This window comes from Marmota flaviventris, chromosome 1, assembly GCF_047511675.1.
Source record: "Marmota flaviventris isolate mMarFla1 chromosome 1, mMarFla1.hap1, whole genome shotgun sequence".
Classification (NCBI taxonomy): Eukaryota; Metazoa; Chordata; class Mammalia; order Rodentia; family Sciuridae; genus Marmota; species Marmota flaviventris.
In genome coordinates, this window is record NC_092498.1 from 116521270 (window position 1) to 116545737 (window position 24468).

Genomic DNA, 24468 nt, shown 5'->3' on the forward strand with positions numbered 1-24468 from the left:
GAAAACGGCACCCCGAGACAGGCAGCGCGGGGGACGGAGCGGTGGACTTGGGGGCCCCTCCTGCCCCTCTGCAGGCCCTCCCTTTGTTGATTTTCTTGGTTTTGTACTTGACTTTCTGTAACTTTCTTCCACTGCTTGTTTGTGAGTCGCGATTCCTGCCTTGGGTCTACCTCCATTCCTTACCTTTTAGACATTCTTCTAGGAACGGTATCTCGGTCTGTTTATCTCACTCACAAAAGCCAAGTTTTGTGATTTTTGCATACTACACACAAATACTTCAAACTGTTTTACAGAATTTGTCCATGCTTTGTATGTACTTTATACCAATTTTATTTTTAATGGTGTGATGTCTGAGAGCCCTGATGCAGGTGAGGACAGACTCTTGAGTCCCCTCACCATGGTGAGGGTCATCGGGTCCATCTCATGCTTACCATGGTGAGGGTCATCCGGTCTATTTCATGCTTATCTTTGGTTTTATGTTGTCTGAAAGGGCTGTGGCTGTGGAGACAAAGAACATTCTATTAAAATATGGCGCCAGGTAACAGCACACGTATTGACTAACATTTGGGTAGAAGTATTTTGCCCTGCTACTGTTCATTCAAAACTGCAGAAAAGCAAAGCTCATGAGCATTGTTTCCAGAAAAAAACAAAAGACAAAAAACCAAAATAAACCCTTGGGTCCTGAAGGAGCAGGACGTTCTGGTGCCTGAGCCTCTGTGCAGCGCAAGTGCGGCACTAAATGTGCATTTTCAGTGAAGACATTCAGAGGGAAAACGAGCCACCAGCAGGTGGTCATGAAAATGAAAGCCACCTGTGTAAATTAGTCACTGGGGTGCTTGAGACAGCCATGAATTCCGTGCAATTTTTTCAGCTAAACAAGATACTGTTTCTAAAACCTCCCGAGGACCTGCAGGCCAACGGCATGATCCAGATGGATGTTATTCTCCCTGGAAGCCAGCAACAGGAAGCCATCCCTCTGCTGGTGACAGCCATGGACCAGCCTGCGCCCCCCGGGGACTGATGACTCTGGGTGCCATCCCTGAAGAGCCCAGACCTTAGGCACAGAAGCCAGGTCCAGCTGTGACTCACTGAGCCCGAAAAACCCCCGCAGCTCCCAGTCCTTCTCCTGGAAGATGGGGACCGTGCCCTGCACCCTACAGGAGGAAGAAGGGACAACTGAAGCAAGGACCCCACAAGCAGCTGGCGGGGTAGAGGTGGGCAGCCAGCCCTCCCTACCAAGACGGGGCCCTTGGCAGAGTTCATAGATGAGGGGCGACACTTGGAATCTCGCGGGGCAGGTTCCCCTCACTCCGCCACGTGCTCAAGACTCTGGAGACGCTGGCATTGGAAGGGAAGCTTATCACTGGGTGACGCTTCTAAACATGCAAACTGCAACAGCAGAGCCCATTTGTGTCTTTGAAAATTAAAGAAATGACATAGGCGAATGAAGTTACTAGCGGCAACACCCACTTGCCGAGTGATTTACCCTATAAATCATCTGTAAGGCAGCCGGGACGTGATCTGCGGGAAGCACTGTAACGTCAACTTCACGCAAAGTATCAGAAGGCGGCTGAGCACGTAAGTCAAGGGGCTTCTGAGAAAGAATGGAAATCCCAGTCCTCCTCGCGCTGCCTGTGCTACCCGTGAGCCGCTGCCCCACCCAAGCTCAGAAGTCACACAGTGACACTGAAGTCACATGGCAAACCACCTCTTGTCAAGACGAGCATGCAGCAGACGTCTCCTGCCTGCCTGCCCATGGTGATTTTCCCCTTGTGCGGGAGAGGGCACTGTGACGCCTGTGTGATTCCTTGTCACACAGTGAAAACCACAACGATGTCAACCACTTTAAAGCACTAATTTGGGGAAGAAAAAAAAAAAGAATCAAATTAAGGCAGAGTGGCAGCAAGCAGGCATGTTTAAAACAGATTTTGATGGGAAATACTTATTTCACCTTGTTTCCAAAGAACAAGGTGCAATTACTGAATTAAAAAGCAATTGGATACACACACAAAATACAATCTGTTATTTAGAAGATATCATGCTTTTTTTTTTAAAAAAAAATAGAATTTCCATCATTCTCTTTTGTATCCATAAAAATATTCACATGTTGAGAGTTCCCAAAGAAAGGAAAATAGTTTATCTCATTGCATCAAGACGTCAGTCCCTGCTTGACGCTGGCCTTTCCTGCTCCAGTGTTCCCCGGCCTCTAAAAAGGGGTCCAAGGAAGAGCTCCCCGGAGTTCTGCGGGCTCCTGTTGCAGAGCAGAAGGACACGCTGTGGCGTTGCACCCCTGCCAAGGTGGGGACGCCACCCCCAGCTCATAGGGGGGCTGACTGTCCTGTGACACTCCGAGGTCCCTGCCTGACCTGTCCCTGCCGCTGGGGTTTGGCCTCCCGGCTGACCCTGCTCTCTCTGCTCCCTGCATGTGGTGGGACTCCACCCCATGACCACAGGGCAGGCGAGCTCTCTCCAGAGGCGCACCTCGCTCTGGAACTTCCTCCCCAGCCTCCAGAAAGGTGAGAAGTGAGTGTCTTTCTCCATCCACCTCCCAGGCTGTGACATTCTGTCATGGCACCAAAACAAATGAGACAAGCTCGCATCCCCACCTGCACTTGACCCTCACGCTGGAAGGAAAGGGCTGTGCCCTGACCTTGCAGAGAGGGGCTGCTGGGTTCCAACGCCTTCTCTGTGCTAAATTTAAAAGCCTTTCTTGGGACCACAGGGAGGCTCGTAAGGGGACTGGAGTTCAAGGCGGCAGTGCCAGAAACACGGCCAGCACATGGCCCAGCGCTCCAGGTCCCGTTTATAAATAGAGCGACTCCCCGTCTGACTCAATGGGGAGTTATCAGGGCTGCTTTTCAGCTCTTCAAGCCGCTACTGCCGGAATGCTGAGAAGGTTGGGGCGTTCGAGTGGAACTCTTGATGCACATCTGTTTCCAGTGCATTCTTGATTATTCTTTGTGAACAAAGCCAAAAATTTGGTTTCTATTTTGGAAAGTGTTAAAGAAAACCGACGATAGTAATAATCTCCATTCTGAGCGGGGCACGTGGTGCTCCCGGATCCTGTGTGATCACAGCTGCTCCCTGATGCAGGCGCTTTAAATAGGAGACAGTCACAGGCCTGCGACAGCCCCCAGCAGAGCCGAGTTCTCCCAGCACCACGTGCCACAATCTGCCAGCAAAGGGGCCACGTGGGACTGCGCCCACAGGCACAGAGGGAGTGGGAGAGTGAATGTGTCCCCCACACGAGCCGGAAAGTGGCGATAATGTTGTGGAAGCATCAGGCACGTTGGCTGCAGCCACTCATGGGCAATGGTGGGTTCAAAATCAAGACGATGAAAAACTCACGTCGAAAACTGACTTTAGAATACAGAGAGGACTGCAGGGGAAACTGGCTCTGCGGTCTAATGAGAGCACACTGGACCTGTAGCCAAAGCCTGCGGTGGCCATTCAAACAGGCCTCCTGAGTGAGCCAAGAGCGGGCTAAGGATTTATAACCTTCCCTGTTTCCATACGTGGAGCAAAACAACCCCAGGCAGGGCTCACCTCTCCCCCGGCCACTACCTAGGCTGAGGGACCAACAATCGGTGGTGACAAGCTGAGATGGAGGCCAGTGCCACGTCAATTCTTCTCCTTAACAGGCAACTTCAATCTAGATGAGGTACCAGCTGGCAATTCCACAGATTTGCAACACAGACATGTTTTCATACACCAGTGACCTTAAATATCTGACACCACCATCCAACAATACAACATGTGCACTGCGACTTGCAGCACTGGTGTCCCAGGATGCAGGACCTCCCAGGCCCTGGAGGAGTCTCCACCAGATCCCCCTCCAAGTGCCTACGGACTGCTCTGAGGCACCAGGCGGGGGTGGGGGTAAGGGGCACAGAGAGTGTCAGGGAGAAGCCACGGGACACACCTGCCGGCGTGAGAAGTACAAAGGCACAGGAAATAAATGTGAGAAAGACCTTTGGAGACACGGGTTTAAGCTCCCTGCACAGGGGTGAGAGGAGGGAGAAGGGCTCGATCTGGAGAAGCATTTCTTAATCAGCAGCTGAAGGCTTCTCTTCAGCTTCCCAGCAGAAGGCTCTGCCGGGAAGGGGACTGTGCTGTGCAGGTGGGTCTGCAGGTATCTCCAGGCATGTCTCCAGGTGTGTCTTCAGGTGTGTCTATAGATGTCTCCAGGTGTGTCTTTAGGTATGTCTCCAGGTGTGTCCAGGTGTCTCCAGGCATGTCTCCAGGTGTCTCCAGCTGCAACTCCAGGTCGGCTGTGGCTGTTTCTCGAGGGTGCCAGGATGCAGAGGGGACAGGCCACCCTCAGCCAGCACTCCAGAGGCCCCTCAACCTCCTGCTCCATTGTTTCCTGCTGCGTTTTTCTCTGGAAAAGACGGCTCCCAGGGCTATGTTCTCCACAGCAGGAGAGACCCGGATGCCAGAGACCACTCGCTCGAGGTCCCTCCATGTGGCTGCTGCCTTGGTCTGCAGCTCAGGGGACAAAGGCCCTGTGTGCCGTCCTGCCTCCTAAGGACCCCAGCACAGGGTCTCGCTCCTGAACGGCCTTCAGGAACCTGGGCTTACTCTGAACCTGTGAGATTCCAGATGCTGGTTTGGGTGGCAATGCCACTGTCCTCCACAGGCAAAGCGCCCACACCCAGCTCGGCACTCGCCCGCCTCACCTCTCCACGTGGCTGCCTGACCCTCCTGCTGAAAGCCTGACTGCCCAGCCACTCCTATACTCAAGGTCTTCAGGGTGGGGGACCTTGGGGACCAAGGCCACACCCCCAGCATGGCATATGAGGCTGCGGGGTCCTAACCTGGTCTTCTCACCCTGACGGGGACTCACCATTCCGGGCAGCCATGCAAGACAGCAGCCTGCTCCTGCTCGCCCCCCCATGCGGAACCTCTGCTCATCCCACCCCCAGCCAGGCTGCGACCCTGTCCATCCCACAACGCCCACTCGCACACCACCTCCCACCTAGCCTGACATGACACTGGCCACCCTGCCAAGTTATGACGGGCCCCACTCCGTGCTCCTGCGGTGGCCCTATTCTGGCTCAGGGGCCCTCCAGCCTCCCTGCCTTCCTCCTCCCCTCCCCCACCTCCCCGGGAACCGTCTCTTGTATGTGTCAGGTACTCAATAAAAGTACAATCCTGGAGCCAAACACATTCCCACGCTTTGATCTCAATGCTGTAGGTTTCTGTGAAGGACTTTGAACAGATAATATGGCATGAGGTCACAGTGTCACTGAGGACAGTCACCTCGCCCTATCCTTCCTACACCGGGCAGACCACTCCTCCAGGTGGTGGCTCAGTGCTTGATGCCCAGTCTTGTGCCAATCTTGAATCCCCTGCCCTCTGTAGTCACAGTGGGCAAAGCCCTTCAGTACCACGACCTTGGGACGGGGGTGCCACTCTCTCCGGACCCCCGACTGCCAGGCGGCCTTCTCCCAGCCTTTCCCTGGAAGACACAGTCCCTGCCTCTTTCACTGTTCTCCTCCTTCCCATCCCGTGACCTCCCTTGGGTGTCCCACCAGCCCAGACCCCCCACCACCACAGGAGCCCCCCCAACAGAACACTTCCATCGAGCGCAACCAAGGGCTTCACAGGAAAGTGCATCTCTTCCCATGCGGCAAAGTTGAACTGTAGCCAAATACGAGGGGACCCACTTTATCAGCCACAACCACCCTGTTGGGTCATAAGGTCAACTCCTGTGCATCAGGCAGAGCCACAGCAGCCCCTCCCAGCGTACCCTGGGACCACAGAAGCACAGCCCCAAGCACAAGGCCTTGCAGACTTCCCTGCTGAACCCGACCGTCCACTGTCTTCTCCCACACTCTAACCTGTCGCCCACTTTCCCATCAGCCTCAAACTCCCTAGACATAGATTCTGTGTTTTCATTCCGTCCCCAGCAGGGATCAAAACAAAGACTGGCATTGCCACCGCCTGCCGGCAGCTCCCCAGGGAGACAGGCTCTCCCCTGGGCAATGGCTTTCTCTGGTTTGCTTTGCATAAACTCTCTAATCAGGTCAGCTTGTCTGACGACAGGAATTAAGCCCATCCAGGCTCCACAAATAGGGTGATTCAATTACAGAACAACAGACCCGACTGCCTCAGCAATAACACGATTGTGGGTCCCCCCGGGAACACAGTGAGCAGAGAAGGCTGGCTCATCAGGTCCCGAGGCCTGGGCTGGGGAAGGCGGAGTTGGCATCTCTTCAGATGTGCTGATGAGCAAGCTGTGCAGGTGCTCACTTAGGCTGTGATGAACAGGGTCAGCCCCCTGCAGGGCCAAGTGCAAAGGACAGGTGGCAGAGGGACAATCTTGACTAGGAAACTGTGAAGTGCTTTCTGCATCTTCAAAAATGAAGAACACAAAAGAGCTCTATTACAACTGAGCTCCAGGGCTGGGGTGTGGCTGGGGCAGGGCACTTGCCCAGCACATGAAGCCCTGGGTTCCATCCCCAGGGCTGCAAGAAAATAAAATAAAATTGAATTCTCCACTAAAGTTGGCTAAAAGGTCTTTAAACATGGCAACATCAACATCGCTGTTCGACACAGGAACATCTTTGAGAGGACTTCCCTTTCAGAATCTTTTCCATTCTATCTTATTTGTCAGTTGGAACAAGAACTGAATATAATATTAACTATAAAAACTCAAAAGTGTGTTATACCCTCAAGAGAACCATGAGTAACTGGTTTATGTGGAAAAAAACAATTTACCCCATCTTCTTTAATATTTACATTTCAATACAATTCCAGAACATGAGCTGTCAATGGAAATACTTTGAAGCAGTCTTACTTTAGGTCTCCATGCAGTGAGGCTCCTGCATGGCTTTGGACCCCTGAGCTCCCAGGAGGGCAGCCCTCAGGCTTCCAGGCCTGGGAGCCCCACGTCATCTTTCAGAGTGAGATCACTGCGTGACTCTAGACAACACCAGGGTCTCCTCGTTTCCAAATATTGTGCATTTTCTTCCTGGGCTGCTAGGTATCCAACTCAGGGCCCTGGCACACCAGGCCATCACTCCACCACTGAGCCACACCCTCTGCCCAGAGCCTTCTCCAGTTTGATCCGGGTACATGGTGGGGGGACAGTTGCACTCACCCTCTCAGGAGTTTGAAGAGCATGCAGCCCAGGGAGAACCAGTCTGCGCTGCTGTCGTAGGCTGTCCCCTTCTGCAGCACCTCAGGAGCCATGTACCCATGGGTGCCCCTGGGGAGAAGAAGGCACCAGGTTATCAGGGCACCCCCGAGGATCAGGCTCCTAAGGTTCATAAGAGACACAGCTGTGACCCAAGACAAGGCCACCACTGTGCATCCAGACCACGCCCAGAGCCTCTAAGGGGAAGTCCACCTTCTCTGTCTTCATTAGCGTGTGAATTCATAGGAACAGTTCACACAAGCGGATATGGAAGTGGAGCCCCAGGGCCTAAGGGGTGAAATCTAAATCTCTTAGCTCTTCTCTCCTCCTCTCCTTGTTAGAGCTCTGCTCAGAGGTGCAGGGCGGTGTGGGGGAGCAGGGCTGGAGGCAGGAGGGAAAGGACCTGGCAGGTCACCAGGTCCAGTGCCCTCTCTGGGGGAGTGGGGTGGAGGTGGGAGCACAGCTTCCCTCCCACCCCCACCCCACCCCCAGTTCCCAGGTGGATGAGGCACATAGGGCTTTAAAATCTGCTTAAGGTCTATAAGGCCTACCCTCTCAGCCTGCCTCCCGCCCTTCGCCAAGAGCTGAGCATCCCTCCGCCCAGAGCTGAGCATGCGCAGCTCCACCGCGAGGAGCCAGGGGCTCCAGGGAACTTCTCCAGGACACAGCCAGAAAGTCTGAAAAGCCATTACGGGCACGTCCTGCAGCCCCCTCAGACTTCATAGATCTTCCTCATCGACAAAAGGGGTGATGAGATAACGCCCCACTCTCCGGGTGCCACGAGGATCGCAGACGGTGCGCACCTAGAGCAGCTCCGCATTTCCCCAGTGGGGATCTGCCCTCCACTCTAGTAGAATTATTTCAAATGCACTGACGCAGAGGCAGTGAGATCTGCCCAGGAAATCACCCCGGACCAGCAAGGATCCTGGGTCATCCCTGGGCCCAGGAGGCCCTGTCTAGGGGGAACATTTTGAAAGTCTTATGAAGAGGTGACAATGGGTGGGGTTGGTCCCGTGGGCGGGTCCAGTGCAGGACCACAGAGCTGTGCAGAATGCGAAGGAAATCTCCACCAGGGCATCCAAACCCTTCTCTGGGAGGGTTTAATTTGAGCATTGCCTGGAAAGCCCTCTTGGTGACCTTTCAGCCCATAATTATCAGGATCAAGTCACAATCCTGGAATGGAAAGACATCTCCCAGGATTGAAAAGATGAACTAACACCCATCTCCGCCTCCCCAGCCCTCAGGGCGCACTGGGTAACTGACACAGGCTCCTGTCCCTGTGCCTTTCTGGTTCCCACGTGGCTGCTGCTAACGCTGCCTGCCGCTTTCTGCTAATGACCCGGACTGCCTTCAAAACTGGACCAGCACTTGAACTTGAACGCTGAAGACTCCACGAGAAGAGACAGCCATGGGTTCCTAGATAAAATAAACTGGTCCTCAAATTAGTCACTTTTCCTTTGGTTTTTTGTGGCTACCCCAGTTAGATGTGATTCTGTCACTAAACAGGTGAAGTCTAAACACGGATCAGGAGGCTCAACTACAGTGCTAGTTTGTAGGTGGAGCAGCCACTAGATGAAGCCCAAGGGTCACATCTGCAGCCTTGAGTGGACCTGAGAAACGGGGTTCAGGGTGGACTCTGGCCAAGGCTCTTCCGCCCAGCACTAGGGAGATCTCTGCGAGCCTCAGAGCTCGCCACCACGCAGTGAGCTGGGCTGTGGCTTCAGACAGGAGAGGATTATGGTGCCAGCTCTGCAGCTTGCAGACCCATGACCTGGTCTAAGTCACCCACGTCCCCTGGTCCTTGACAAGCACAGGTGAAGAGCAGATAACAAAGCCCAGTTCGTGGGGTTTCCATGATGATCCTGCATTCAAGGCTGGGCTGGTGGGGCCAGGAATGCCCTGGGTTCACCACCCTCCTCCCACTTGTCACTTCCTGCACACATTCCTTGGGCTGCAGGTTCCAGGGCAGCGTCAGGTCTGTCCCTACCATATTGCTAGCAGCGGGCACCCAGCAAGTGTGGAATAGACACTTGTAGGGTCACTTAGTGAACTGGTCCTCACAAGGGCACAGGAGGCTACTGTCACTGTCCTCTGCTTACGGAAGAGAGAAAGGAGGCTCACACGTTGTGCAGGAGAAGCTGACTGGGGCCTAGTGGCCCTGGGGCCTTTACCCCGAGCCACGAGCTGCTCCTGTGTGTGACCAGGAAGCAGTGCCTCCTGCACTGGGCTTTGTAGGTGGTGGCCTCACACTCAGCAGTTCAACAGGGAAGCCGCTCGGGCCTGTGTAACCAAGGCGGGCACAACAGCCCACCCTTCCAGCTGATGTGGATGTCAGCAGAAAGCCACCAGGGCCCTGTGAAGCTATGAAGAACCTCGTGTCTGCAAGTCAATTCTTTTGAAGATTAACTCTTATGAACTCTTGGATTCTATTTAGTTATGACTACAGTAAATTGAAGAAATTAGCATACCAAATAGCTATGGCATTAAAAATTCAAATGACTCTCTTAAAAATGTCTGATGAACTCCCTGGGAGAAGCTTATACAACCGCAGGTTCTGGCCTGGTGATTGTAAGTGCTAGCAAACGCTAATGCTTTTATCACTGTACCCCAGATTCTGTGGGAGAAGAGGAATATGTTTACAGAAATGACGCCGGTCACTGTTAACACTGGATCCGGCTGGAAAGGGCAATTTTTGATTGAATGTGGCCCCTCACAAAGTAGGACGATTCAGAACCACCCCTCTCCTGGAGACACAAGGAGAAGGGTCTGCGGTTTCTTTTCTGGCCAGATGCCTGAATTGAGAAGGCCAGAGCTTCCCCCACGCCATGCCACACGGACACCAATGTTCGCTCAAGAGGGACAATAAGATGTAATTCTAAAGGATTCGGTGCTAAAAGTGAGAGAGTTTAAAAGACAAAGCAAAAGTCACCTGCTTTACTGCAAACTGCACACATTCAGACCCCCCCCACCCCCCGCAACGCCGAAAACCTGACACCAAAGAGGCAGAAACAAAAACCCCTGTGTGTCCCACACGATTTCCGCAGAGCCCTGGGAGAGCTGGCTCGAAGGCCTGCCGTGAAATCAGTGGGTTCCAGGAACCAGGCTGGCCAATGTCCACTGGCCAAGCATGGCCACGCCAAGAGCTGCTCCGTGTCTGCTGAAGGGCCAAGGATCCCTCAGGAGTCACCTCTGTATGGACACATGGAGGACTGGTGCAATATCTGGATCTAGCAATGTGACCCGTATTAAAAGCTTGAATTGCAAGTGGATGATTAGCTTCTTTAATTTCAGAAGAAATCTGATTTCTTGTGAGGAAAAAAAAACCCCAGAAATACCAAAACCCAGCAAATCCTTTGGAAAAAGGAGGAAAGCAGATGTGCAAAGGGAGACCTGGCCTTGGCCCCTGCCTGGAGAGCTCTGTGTGCGCAGCTGCCCGCACCCCCCTCAGCCCATGGGCTCTTCCATGTCGCCTCATGATGAGCAGTTTCAAGGGATTTACTGCTATCTCTATTCTATGGCAGAAGAGACCGAGGGTTCAGGAGGTCACTGCCTTGCTTCAGGTCACATGGCAGCATGCAGTCCACCCCTTTGCAAGGCCCTCCTTCCAGCTGACCACCCATCCCCCAGCGGGCTGTTCCGCTGGGGGCCTTCATGCTCCCCCCACACAGCGACAGGAAGCCCACCCACTCTTATTTCTGCTCCCCAAACCTGCAATACTGGATCCTCCCCTGACTCGTGTTATCACATCGTGAAAATCAGGGCTGGTGAGGGCACAGGGGGCACCAGTGGCCAAGCCAGTGTCCCACAGAACCGCGAGTCACAGTGGAGGAAGGCCCGGGCTTGGTGGGTGTGCTACTTACACACTCGCATGAGGCTTCTTTTTTGAAAAATCACAGGCGAGACCAAGATCTGATATCCTCACGTGTCCGTGCTCATCCAGGAGGATATTTGCGGGCTGAACGGAAAGAGAAGATGAGCTTCAGGAGTCCCCAGAATGTTCCAGGGTATGGGGACATCTACAAGCTCGCACACTCTGCATCTTACCACTTTTATCATAGAGTATCTGTCATCACGAGTGACAGCTTTATATTATCACATGAGAGTAGGGCAGGACCGAGGGTGACACTGTTCACCCTGACTTTGGCAGGAAGTGGCAGGGGGAGAGCGGGAGGGTTCTCCTCCCCGGGATCAGACACGGGGCAGGTAATCCCGAAGGTCCCCACCACAGTTCAGTAGCGCCCAGCAACTGCGGGGCAGCCAGGGTGGGGTCTCCAGCCAACAGGGACCCGGGCTGCTGGCCTCCTGGCTGACATGAGACACAGGACCTCAGAAAATGAGTCCGGGTAGCACAGGACAGAAAGGAACCCCAGCCAGTGGAAGACACTGACCCACGACAGCCAGGCACTCCATGGTGCCACACTAATCCCCATAAATGTCATCTGTTTATTTGTACACCATTAACCAAGGGCCCTACCAAATGACCAAATATGATTCCACCCACAACTCTGAGAAATGCATCTATTAAGATTAGATTTGGCCAGTCTAATCACGGAAAACCAAGTTCCCTTCCCTATATACATTGAATTACAGTCTCCCTAATGACATTTTTTTTTTCTGCTGGAGATCAACTATTGTTTTGCTTGAAATAAAAATAATGGCATGTTATTATAAAACCGAAGCATGAATAATCATGAGTGACTTGAATTAAGTTTGAATAGAAATTAAATAATGCCACTGCTTACTAAATAGCTTAGAAAACAAAAATACAGCATCAAGATGACTAGTAACCGGTTATAGATTTAAATTAAAATGTATGATAATGGCACCTCATGGGCCTCCAGCATGTATTTTATTCTGTGAAACTCACATAAAGAAATGTCATGAGCCAACCAATGTCTAATTATTTCTAATTCAATAAAATACATTTTCTTCTTTATGCTCACACGAACACTAAGGGAATAATTCTTCAACCTTGAAGAAAGGTTTGAAATTCACAAAGTGTTTTGTGAAAAACATACTGTGCTCAAAAACAACAGTGTTTTAGATTTGTAGCAGGCCCACGCCTGTCCTTACCCTCAGGTCCCTCTACACCACAACTGGCTGTGCAGGTTCACGCTAATAATGCCCCAACGCCTAATAACGCTAATCAACGCCTCAGCTCCTTAGGGAGAGGAAGGTGACATGGATGCTACAACCGGCCACTGTGGGCCCTTGGGAAGGGATCTGGCATGAGAGTCAAGCTCTCTCTCGTGCATCTCCTCATCCATCAGCAAAGGGCTCTCCTGTCAATTTTCACCTCATTATTAGCTCCACATTTAGATGTTCGCATGACAGTGTCTACGATCTGCCATGGTCCCTCTGATCTCCACCTGTCCTCAGGCTCTTGTCCATTACAGCTGGATGAGCATCACCTGGATGTCATGAGCAACCTCCTGACCCCCTGCTCCACGCAGAACCCAGGACCATGCCCACAGCCTGGAGTGGCGCACTCAGAATCAGCCAACCTCATGATTTTTAATGCCTGGGCTGAGAACAGAGATCCCTGTGGTCATGGACTTCAGGGATCTAAACTCCTATTGAGGATTTCGAAGGCAAGCTCAGAACAAGGCAACGTGGGAAGGCTGGCCTCGGGGAGATGCTGTAGTGGGGGCCAGGAGCCAGCCTCGCTAGCCAATGCTGCCCAGAGGAGTCAGGATCTGCCTTTGGCTTTGTGCACTTCCAACTCTGACAGGGCTGGGGCCAAACTGGCTGCACAGTGAGGCAATGAGTGAACTATAATGGATCACAAAGTGGGCAGTACCAAAAACCACCTACCCTACTTTTCATTGTTAATTGCTATACATATAGTAATTAACAAGTATTTTATATATATATTATATACACATATACGGACATACATATATATGAATGTGTATTTACCAGGGATCAAACTCAGGGGCACTCACCACTGAGCCCCATCCCCAGCCCTATTTTGTGTTTTATTTAGAGACAGGGTCTCACTGAGCTGCTTAGTGCCTTTGCTGTGGCTGAGGCTGGCTTTGAACTCACGATCCTCCTGCCTCAGCCTCCCAAGCCACTGGGATGACAGGCGTGCGCCACTGCACCCAGCTAATTGTTTTCTCTTCTTGACTTAGTGTCTGCGCTGCACTGGGCACTGTAGCGGGCACAGAGGTTCCTGTGACTACAGGGCTGGCCAGGGATTCCGGCCCTGCAGAGTCTGGTCTGGGAGGGACTGACATCACAGAGATGGGGCTGTGAAGAAAGGGACCTGCCCCTCTGGGAGGCAATGGGACTGCCCAGGGACCGCCGGCTCAACACCTGTATCCACCATGCTGCAGGGGCCGTGCCTCGTCCTCACCTTCAGGTCCCTGTACACAACGAACCGGCTGTGCATGTGCTCCAGCCCCAGGATGATTTCCGTGGCATAGAAGCGCATCTCCTTCTCAGAGAACACCCCGTGCTGGGAAAGGTGATAGTGCAGGTCGCCCCCTGGAACCAGATGGAGAAGCTCATTCACAGCACGTTGTTAAAGCAAAACAGAGTCACTGTCACCCTAAATAGTCACGGCCCAGCAGAACAGGGCCAGGGCTTGGTCTACACACCTACCTCTGATTTCAGTAGATTGGCTAAAGGTTTAGAGAAAACTTAAGCGACGAGAAGACTGAGGAGGCAGGGAGGGGCTTCCTTGGGCTGGAAGCTCAGCTCCCAATTACGCCATCCAGGGGGGCCAGCTAACCTGCCCTGATCCCCTGAAATCCTGTCCAGGAACCAAATCCACCTGCATACAGACCCAAAGATGGCCCTGTGATCATCCGCCTCCATAGACAAACAGAAAATACAAACTGTTCACCTGGAGAAGTTGTTTGGTTTGTACGGGGGGATTGAGCCCAGGGTGCTCTACCTCTGAGCTAGGTTTATTTTGAGGCAGGGTCTTGCTAAGTTGCTGAGGCTAGACTTGAACTTGTGATCCTCCGGCCTCAGCCTCTTGAGTCACTGGGATGACAGGCATGGGCCACCCACCCAGCCTGGAGAGAGATTTGATAAAGCAAATACAGTAAAATTTTTAAGGCAAACTCCAGGTGGTGGGGATTGGAGTGTCCCTGGCGATATTCTTCAACTCTGTTGCATGTTTGAAGATTTTCTTAATGCCACATTGGGAAAAGGAACTCCTCCTACAGCTTCTTGTTAAAGGGACACAGTGTCACCAACAGTCAGGGGTGTTTCTATAAACCACAGGGAAAGCCTTATTCATTTATAAAAGCTAATGTGTGTCCAACGTTTTTGACCACCTTTTTACAAGATTCTTTCTCCCCACAGGTGCGCTACTGCTCAGCTGCCACCAGATCAAAATGTGAAGGATCCCCACTGTCCTAAGGCCCCCAAGCCCTGCAGTCAGTGTGTGGGCCCTGACCCCTGGCAGCTCTTCTGCCCATCACTGTTCACTGGCTGCCTGCTCTGACCCTCATGTCCACAGGGTCACGTGGGATACATCTCTGGCGTTTTGGGTTGGTTATCCTGTCTGTGAATTCCTTTGTATTTTTTTTTAAGAATTCTTTTTTTATTTTATTTTATATATCTTTATTTTTATTTTTTTAATGTGGTGTTGAGGGTTGAACTCAGCGCCCCCAGGTGAGTGCGCTACTGCTTGAGCCACATCCCCAGCCCCTCCTTTGTATTTTTGGATAGATCTGGTTTTCAATCAAACATTTGGAATATAGTAAAACCAACCGGGTGCAGTGGCGCACACCTTTCTTCCCAGCGGCTGGGGAGGCTGAGGCAGGAGGATCGCAAGTTCAAGGCCAGCCTCAGCAACTTATCAAGGCCCTAAGCAACTCAGCGGGACCCTGTCTCTAAATAAAATACAAAAAAAGGGCCGGGGATGTGGCTCAGCAGTTACGCACCCCTGAGTTCAACCCCTGGTTCCAAAAAAGTGAATAAAAAAGAATAGAGTAAAACTTTAAGCGAACTTCAGAACAGAAGCAGGCATCTGCACATTAGAATGGCAGCCTTCTCATTTCTACTCTTGTTACTAAACCACTTCGCATATACACCAGGCCATCTATTCCCTTAGAAAGTGGCTTTTCCAGCTAAATGGAATTTGGCGTTCTCAGGATCCGGCTCATGGTTTAGCCGAGGGCGGGAGAGCTGCGGATCTAGGAGGCAGGCAGCTTGGTCCACGCTCTGCGCTGGCCCCAGGGGTCCTTCGTTGCTGGTGCCTGTGTTGGGCCTGTGCTCTTGTGAGATATTTCATCTCTAAGACACGAGGGACGAGGGCCGGGAACTGAGCTAATTAAAACCCCGGGCCAGCTGCATTCCAGAAAGTAAAAAGTCACAGCCAGCATTTCATGAGAATATCTTCGAGCAAAATCCCACTTCCCGGGGAGAGCCTGGCAGGCCCGAGGGAAATCACAGTCCACGGTGTAAAATGGATTTTAGTGGAAAACGGAGGGGTGGAGGCTGTTGGAGCCCCCGGGGGTGGGGGTGGACCCGGCCAGCTGCCAGCTGCTTGGACAGGGGCGCAGCCTGAGCCTGGACAGGGCGGAGCTCCGCGCTCACCGTTCATGAGGTCGAGGATGAAGCAGAGCTTATCCGGGGTGTGGAAGGCGTAGGTCATGCACACGATGAAAGGGCAGTCCTGCGGGAGAGCACAGGCTGGTGAGCAGAGCATGGCTGGCCCACTGCCCGCCCCGGCCCAGAGGAGAGGTCAGCGAAGGCCCAGGAGAGACGCAGCTGGAGCCCCACCCACCCAGGGGGCCCGAGTCCCGGCGCGCCCCCAGTGCGCCCCCAGTGCGCCGTGACCACACTGATCACACCCTCGTCAAAGTCCGGAGTCTGCAGGAAAAAAAACATCTGCCCCGCCAGCCGCCGTTATGCTGGCCAGTGTTTAGGTTCCGGTCACTCAGGCCCCCCGCATCCACCTCTGCTTCTGCAGTTGGAGAAGTGTCTGACAGGAAGGAATGGCGTCGGTGCTACTGTTCAGAAGCGCTGAGAATAAAACAGAGCGCTTCTGAATGTGGAAAAATAGACCGTGGTCAGGGAGGGGATCGCTCAACTGGAAACAGATTCAACTATCCCCTAATGAATCTGTGGATTCCAAGTGACCTTGATCCCGAGGAACACTGACAAGCTGATTCCAAAATCTATGGAAACATAAACTGTCAAGAAAAGTCCAGACACTTGAAAAACAGCAGAGCTGGGAAGTGGCAGTGCAGAGGTCAAGGCCTGATGAAGCACCAGGAATTCAGACAGGGTGGCACTGCCCAAGGACAAGGAGACCAGTAGAGCAGAGCAGAATCCTCAAGAGGACCCACTCAGAGATGGTCACGTGGGTCCTGATCAAGGTGCTCAAAGGGGCAGGACGAAGGCTGGCCTTTTCAGGGGTGGTGCTGGGGCAGCTGAAATCTGTGCAGGCTGTGTCCCCACCCTACCTCACACCACACACTAACTCCACCCCCCGCCCCCTGCAATGTCAGTCTACATGGGAAAGATAAGGCAAAAAGCTTCTTCAAGAAAACACAGGGTATCTTTATGATCCTGGGTAAAGATTTCTTAGGCCACAAAAAAGTGCTAACAGTGAAAATATCAATAAACTGCACTTGTCATAAAATTAGGAGCTTCTGTGCATCAGAACACACCACGAGAAAAGAGCCAAGCCACAGAATGGGAGAAGACCCTGGTAAATATGCACGTGCACCACAGACCCATGTCTAGAATATATAAAGCACTCTTAGAAATCAATAAAGAGAAAGACAAACCAATCAAAAGAAAAATGGCAAAAATACTATGTAATTAATTAGGCACTTCACATCAGAGAGTACTAAATGTCCCCAAGCCTCTGCATAGTCACTGACTCTGGGGACTCTCCAGGGAAATTCAAATTAAAACCATATGCTAGCACCAAACCCCACAGGAAGCACTAAACATAGTGAGCAAGCATGACAGGTGTTGGAAAGGTACGGAGCGAGTGGGATTTCCACACCGGCTGCTGGGAGTGCAGAATCAGAAGGTGGCTTCAGCAGGCCCCTTGGTGGCATTTACCAAGGCTGAGCATCACCTGCAAATGCCCTGATCAGCTGATTCCACTCCAAAGTAGACACTTGGAGCAATCTGCACTTAGATGCACGAAGTCACCTGCCCAAGAATGTTCAAATATCCAGGCCAGGAAATGCCTCAGATGTCTATCAGCACAGAATGGATAAGTCAGGGTGGTGTCTTCATGCAGCAGAGCGCTGTGGAGCAAGGGTCCGCAGATATTTTCTGCAGAGGGCTGGACAGTTAATATTTTAGAATAGTCTCTGTCATATATTCTTCTGGTATGTGACACAGACACATCTCACACATGACACTGAGTGAGAGAACCACACACAGAGGGGCACATGTTTTTGTAAAGTTCACACAGCATCAACAGAGCTGAGTCACCGTGTTGGAGATCTGGAGGGCAGTGAACTTGGAGTGGGGTCAGGGATTGGCAGAGCCGCGAGGAGGCATCTGGAACACAGGTGACTTCTGTCCTGGGTGCCGGACACTCACTCGTGTTTTCTTGGGAAAGCACACCATGCTCCCTAGATCTATCCAGATCCTTGGCATACAGCATGTAATCACCCCTGAAGTGATTTGAATTTTAAATGGCAGAGACTATTTATATCCACTTTCTTAACAGATACAGCATATTATTAAATTCCAAAGCAAATGTTCAAGTTCCCACAAAATAATTGGTAAACAGAATTTGCACTGTGAAGACCTCTACAGAAGGGCATTTGGGTAAGTTTGAGTTACCACATTCCTGGGTGCTAAAGACTCGGGCACTTGAACTCAATTTCCATAAATGTTCTGGAGAAAATTACTCCAGCGTGAACTGGGAAGTTCACTCTGTGTTGGCCCAGTTTCCCTTAGAGTTCTGTTGAGAGGGTGTCGGTCTTCTGATTTCAAGACTTATTCCATGCTAGGTAGAACTGTCCCTCTGCGGGAACCCCCGGGGTCCTTTCCGCCGCCTGTCCTACCTAGAGCCCACCTCTGTCCCTCCATGCCTTTCCACGGCCTCCTGCAGATGGCTGCCCTTCTACGTCAGGTATCACACTTCCTGCTCCCAGGGATGCCCGCGTGCTCTGGCCCTGCTGTGACAGCAATCCAACTGCAGAGCAGACAAGTGGGGGACCCTGTCACCAGCTGGGAACTGCACCCTCGTCACCAGGGGGACACGTGGGCTTTCCGGGGGGATTTCTCAACCTGATGGCATATGGTCCCTCCAATGCAGGGCCTGAGACAAGGGCAGAGTGACTAATTTTAGAGCTAGAAGCAGAGGCCACTGGACTAGGAAGGAGTCTTTAAACAACACCTTGTCTGACCCCTTTATTTTAAAGACAAGAAGCCAGGGCCCCTAAAAGGCAGACGACTTGCCTGAGGTCAGAGAAACTTGGCAGCCAGCCAAGGTGCCAGCCCCCTCCAGAGTTCCCGTCTGTGCCCCGCTCCTCAGGAGGAAGCCTCCTTAACAGCTCCCCCGAGCCCCCCTTTCAACCAGCCCTCAGCCTGGACCTTCCCAGACTCCGCCAAACTCTAACACAGTCTCCCAAGAGCACACCCCTAGGCCACCCCTGTGCCCTCACCTGCCTCCTGGGGACCCGAGGCTGCCGTGTCCACCCTTCACTCCCCCCAAGCCCTGGGCTGTAGGCCTCAGCTCTCACCACACCTCCCGATGAGCTACCTTTCCAAGACACCTGAAAAGCGTCACCTCCCCCCGACGCAGTATAAGGGCAAAGAAAAAAAAAACAAAGTCAGGTTTTAGGAGCCTCAAGTAGAGGGGCCAGCCCTCCGGGGTTCTGGGGGTGCAGGGACGGGGCTTCCCGGAAGCCCACAAAACTGCAGGTGCGTTGCCTGGTTCTCAAACACTCGCATTTCCTTCCTCCCATGGGAACAGGGAGAAGCAAACTGGAAGGCTGATTCCCACCGCCTCGTTGGGGGAGGAGGGAGGCTATGCTCATGAGAAATGGGGAAGCAGAGGGGGACCAAACCCAAGGGCAATTGGCAGGTGCCAAAGCGGCACAGGCCCCACCAGGACACCCTGGGCACAGCTGCCCAGGGCTCTGCCCCACAGGGTGGATTTCAGCTGAGCATTACCAAAAGTTCACAAAAGAGGCCTCTGACTGTGGAAATACGATCCCCTATGGCTTTACTGGAACTCTGAAGGTGACATCATATCTTTATAAATTCAAAAAAACAGCGATACAGCTTAATATTTGAATAAAATATAAATAATTCTTTTGAATCAGCTCAAAGCAGCGGCCCCATATAACCCCATTTTTAAATTGATTCCCTTAAGGTCAGACCAGGGAGGAATCAAACCACTTCTTAACCAGATTCGCCCTCATCTGAATATAATAAATATTAAAATGCTACATGAACACCGTCCTTAACGTTTCTCCAACATCAAAACGTTTCCCCAGAGGCTTCCTTGAGAATAAATATCCCTGGCTTGGAGACAGCTCATTAAAAACGAGTATTTTAATAACTACTAAAATCTGCAGCGGCTGGGTGCACGTTTGAAACTTAAGACACAGATAAGGCCCACACACAGCAACCGGGAGCTCGCGCCGCACACACCACCCAGTGGGTGCTCACACACGCCAGGTGAGTCTGATTGAGCCCCTATATTGGAAGAGAGAGCAGGTGGTGGGAGCTGCTGTGGGCCATGGAGCTCTGGTGGCTAGGGTTCAGCTGGACCCGGCTGCTCCTTTGCTCCAGGAACAGACCTTTTAGAGCACTTAAGGCTCTTGCTGGAAGAATGGGACCCACCATACAGTCAGCCCAGGCGATAAGCAAAGATCTTTCACCCACAAAGCACTGGTAGGAAGGAAGCGCTGGCCCTGCGTCCAGAGCCTTCAGGCAAAGAAACGAACTCCCTGGCTCTCAGGTTCACGGCTCCCTGGGCGAAGGGGATTCTTTGATCAGCCACTAAATTTGACTCTTCCTTCTGGTGAGGCTGACTGTGCATGAGATCCAGTGACCTCCAGAAGCCCCCACGTGTCCCTGAGTGTACACCGGCTGGCTTGGCTGGGTGTCCCACATTAACTTCACGGGTGGGCTACACAGAAGACTCTGGCCCACGCCCTCTGCCCCGCTCCCCTCCCCACAGCCAGGTGCCAGGCTAGTGGACATGTGCACACACAGGCTGCTGGGGAGGCCTTGCTGGACGTGTCCTCGGACACAGTGTCGACTTTACACAGAAATCAAAGCAAAAGGTGGGGGAGAGTCGTGTGTGTTGGTTTCTTTGCACTGTGACGGGGGCCAGGGCCTATGCGTCCAGACAAGTGCTCTGCCACTGAGGACACCCGGCCTCAAAGCCAAGGTTTCATTTCATTTCATTTATTTATTTATTTATTTGGGTTCTGGGGATTGAACCCAAGGGTGCTTAACCACTGACCCACATCCCCAGCCTTTTTTCCTTCTTTATTTATTTACTTTTCTAAATTTGAGACAGGGTCTCCCTAAGTTGTTTAAGGATTCATTCAGTTGCTGAGGCTGGTCCCGAACTTGGGATCCTCCTGCCTCAGCCTCCCAAGCCACTGGGATTACAGGCCTGCGCCACCGTGCCTGGCAAAGCCAAGGTTTTGATGGATGACAACACAGTTCACACAAAGCCTTCAGAATGGGAAGCTGCTTTGGAAATAAAGACGACACTGGGTGAGAGGTCACTGAGTGACAGGTCATTTCCGCAAGTGCTGCACCAAAACCGAGCCTGGCCTATTAACACAATGTGAAACGGGGAGAGTGCTGTGGGGTGGACATGCCCACGGCCCTGGCGGTGAAGCAGCCGGCTGTGGGGGAGATGAAGTCACCTCTGGAGGCATCGCACGCAGCCCAGGGCCCACCCAGAGGACCCTCAGGCTCCGCCAGCCCCCGCCACACCCTCTGATTTGCCGGTGGAGGTGGGAGCCCCTCCCTGGGTGCTCCTGGGTCAGTCATTTTACTATTGTCAAGTGATTTTTTTTTTTTCTTTCACGATTATTCTCCGCCATCTCAGCTCCTATCCTCTGTGTCGCAGGAAATCTCGGACACATGAACAGGTGGCACCGCGAGGTGTCCCGTGAGCTCTGGGAAGGCTGTCACCCCTCCTGACTGCCACGCTCGGGACCCCCCAGGCCTCATCCCGCCCCATGATCAGACGGAGGAGACAAGTTGTCCTGGCCCATGACAGACAGACAGATGTTGAGGCAACCAGGGACGAGGGACACTTACTCCTGTACTGACGAGGGACAGCATGATCCGCTCATTCAGGGCCAGCGTCTCTCCTTGCTTCATCTTGATGCGCTTCTTATCCAGGCATTTCATGGCGTACCTGGAAACAGAGACCCTGAGTCAGCCACGCGAGTGCCTCTGACTGACACCCGCAGGCCGTGGAGGGCTTCCAAAGACCTGGGCGATGTGTACGAGGGGGAGGGGAAACAGCCTGGGGTCCCAGGAGGACTGTTAACTCTGCATGTGGGGCGGGGGATCCAGCAAGACAAGCCATCGCCCCAGGGACAGAAGTCCCCGCTAACTAATGCATAAAGTAGACGAACAGGAATAAAGTTTGTGCTTTGCCCCCCCTACTATGGGGCAAGGCTGGCGGTGTGCATGTGGCATGTCACCAGGCAGGAATTATGAATTCATCAGTGGCCAGGAATTTTGGGGGAGGGGTAGGGATTTGGGGGATTGAACTCAGGGGCCCTCAACCACTGAGCCCCATCCCCAGCCCTATTGTGTATTTTACTTAGAGGGTCTCACTGAGTTGCTTAGGGCCTCACTGTGGCTGAGGCTGGCTTTGAACCTGCGATCCTCCTGCCTCAGCCTCCCGAGCTGCTGGGGTGACACTCATGCGCCACTGCACCAGGAGTGGCCAGGTTTTGATGAGGGTGCACAGAGCAAAGGACCCTACATTGGTTTGTTTAATCTTGATATCTAGCTTATTGTGATTCTTCTTATCAGATCTGCGTATCATTGGTTAAAGTCCATTGAGAAGAAGAGTGGACAACTAAAGGTTTTTGAGACCTTGGAACAAACTCATATGAATGAGACAGGCCCGTTGCCTGGGGGCCGATCCTACAGTCACAGGCGGGAGCAGACCCGAGGCCTCTGTCACAGGGCTACAGAAAGCTACCAGGGAACGGGGAACATTTGCCCATCCTCACAGGTGTCGCGAGGACTGAACCTCTGTGTGTGACTGTGGGTTTCCCATTGGTGGTCTAGTTCACGGGGCTTGGGTGCGAGTGCCCCCGCGGGCTGGGGTCCAGAAGACCCTCATGTCTGGCTGATCAAGCTCATCATGGTGGAGTGAAAGGCTCCAGGCTGGTGCTCGGGTCCCCTCCCCAGGCGTCTCAGGAGGAATCCACTCACTGATCTGCTCCATTAGGAGGGGAACACTGGGGACACTTAAGAGTGATGTGTTCTTTAAATGGTTCGTGTTCACGAAGGGAGTTCTCCAACGCGGCCACCCTCTGCTGAGGTCCCCGTCTGCTGCAGAGGGGGGCAGGCGCGGGCCCAGCATGCCCAGGCCCTGGCCACGGTGTGAGCCCTCGCCCTCGGGGTTTCTTGTGGGTTAACTGAAATAATTATTCAGGACAAAGAGATCAAGTGGAATAATCTGCTTGTGTGACATCGAGTGACTTAGGAGAGATGCTAACTACCTCCACAAGCTGCTGCGAGGAAACAAGACCAACGCCACTGAATGAAACTAGCAAGCGACAAATGACACATGTCATGTAGGACCCAAAGTCCTCGGGGCAGCACGGAGCCGGGAGGAACCGCGTTGGATTCTCTTGACAAGTCACTGCCATTTACCAGGGTCTGGAGGCACAGAGGCCACAAACTGCGGACCTGACCCTGCTCTCCTGGTGCAACCCGGGACCCTTCCCTGGACTTCCAACTTGGGGGTGCCAGTTCACACTCAGTGTCCCAAGGCAGGAAGGTGGCCGGGACACAAACTAGTGAAGGGAAATTCAAGTCCCAAATCATGAAGAGCGTGGCAACTGTGGAACCCGCCTGGTGACAGGAAGGATGGCCTGGCAGAGCTGCTGGCAGCGGTCACAGGAAGAGCTGGGCAGGGCTGTGGACAACTTGTGGGCTGTGTCGAGGGCAAGGGGGAGGTGGGTGCCGAATGAGGTGACCTCCAGTGCTCCTTCTGGTTTCTTTGTTTTTTTGGTACGGGGGATTGAACTCAGGGGCCCTCGACCCCTGAGCCCCATCCCCAGCCCTATTCTGTATTTTATTTAGAGACAGGGTCTCACTGAACTGCTCAGGGCCTTGATAAGTTGCTGAGGCTGGTTTTGTGATCCTCCTGCCTCAGCCTCCTGAGCCGCTGGGATTACAAACCTGTGCCACCGCACCCAGCCCTTCTGGCCCTGACTCTGCTCCACCTGGCCCGAGGCTCCCATGTGCCACCCTCCTAGGCCAACGTGTGCCACTCTTCTCTACTTTAGAAACACGCTCCTGTCTGATGACAAACATTCCCCAGCCTTCACTTCCCCAGGCCCTTCTGCTGGCTCACATGCTCTCCCCAGGGACAAGGTTCTGAGGGGAGGGAGGGGGTTCTGAGGGGAGGGAGGGAGCCCTGATTGCTGCCCATCCTCAGCAGGGCTCCCCCCTCTCCACCCCAAACTGCCCAGCCACCGTGGCTCTTGACGCGCTGGGCCACCCCACACTGGGTCTCTCACTGGGCCGTCTTACGGGACTGAAGAGAGTGGCTCCTTCTCCATCTCTGGGCCCCGCTCATCTTCCCCGGCCTGACCCCTGGGGGGCGCTCTGCACGTCCCATGAGCCCCAGGGCAGGGTGGTCAGGCTTCCTGTTCTCATTTTTGCTGCTCAACAAGGTACAACCTGGCTCCTCTGCCATCCATCACTTCAGGAAGGGGATCATGGCGTCCCTATTTCTATATAGAGATTTCCTTTTGTCCTAAGCATAGAATTCTCTTAATAGTTTGGTGAATTGAGCACTAATCTCTGGGGCATATAAAGAACTCAGAAAGCTAAGCACCAAAAAAACCCAAATAACCCAATCAACAAATGGGCCAAGGACCTGAACAGACACTTCTCAGAAGATGATGTACAATCAATCAACAAATACATGAAAAAATGCTCAGCACCTCTATCGATTAGAGAAATGCAAATCAAAACTACTCTAAGACATCATCTCACTCCAGTCAGAATGGCAGCTATTATGAAGACAAACAACAATAAGTGGTGGTGTGGATGTGGGGAAAAAGGTCCACTCCTACATTGCTGGTGGGACTGCAAATTGGTGTAGCCAATGTGGAAAGCAGTATGGAGATTCCTAGGAAATCTGGGAAAGGAACCAC

The 24468-nt window shown here is 52.8% G+C and overlaps 1 protein-coding gene across 3 annotated transcripts in view; it reads right to left on the reverse strand.

Moving 5' to 3' along the window:
- The window catches only part of Grk3 (G protein-coupled receptor kinase 3), a 115844-nt gene that overhangs the window by 15465 nt on the left and 75911 nt on the right, over window positions 1-24468 (reverse strand). For all 3 annotated transcript variants that reach the window (XM_071615090.1, XM_027955882.2, XM_071615084.1), the window contains 6 exons: window positions 21374-21473; window positions 15698-15776; window positions 13500-13630; window positions 11002-11096; window positions 7106-7213; window positions 432-498 (listed from right to left, as the gene is read on the reverse strand). In XM_071615090.1, coding sequence (XP_071471191.1) covers window positions 432-498; window positions 7106-7213; window positions 11002-11096; window positions 13500-13630; window positions 15698-15776; window positions 21374-21473 — 580 coding nt within the window. The remainder of the gene's footprint in view (window positions 1-431; window positions 499-7105; window positions 7214-11001; window positions 11097-13499; window positions 13631-15697; window positions 15777-21373; window positions 21474-24468) is intronic.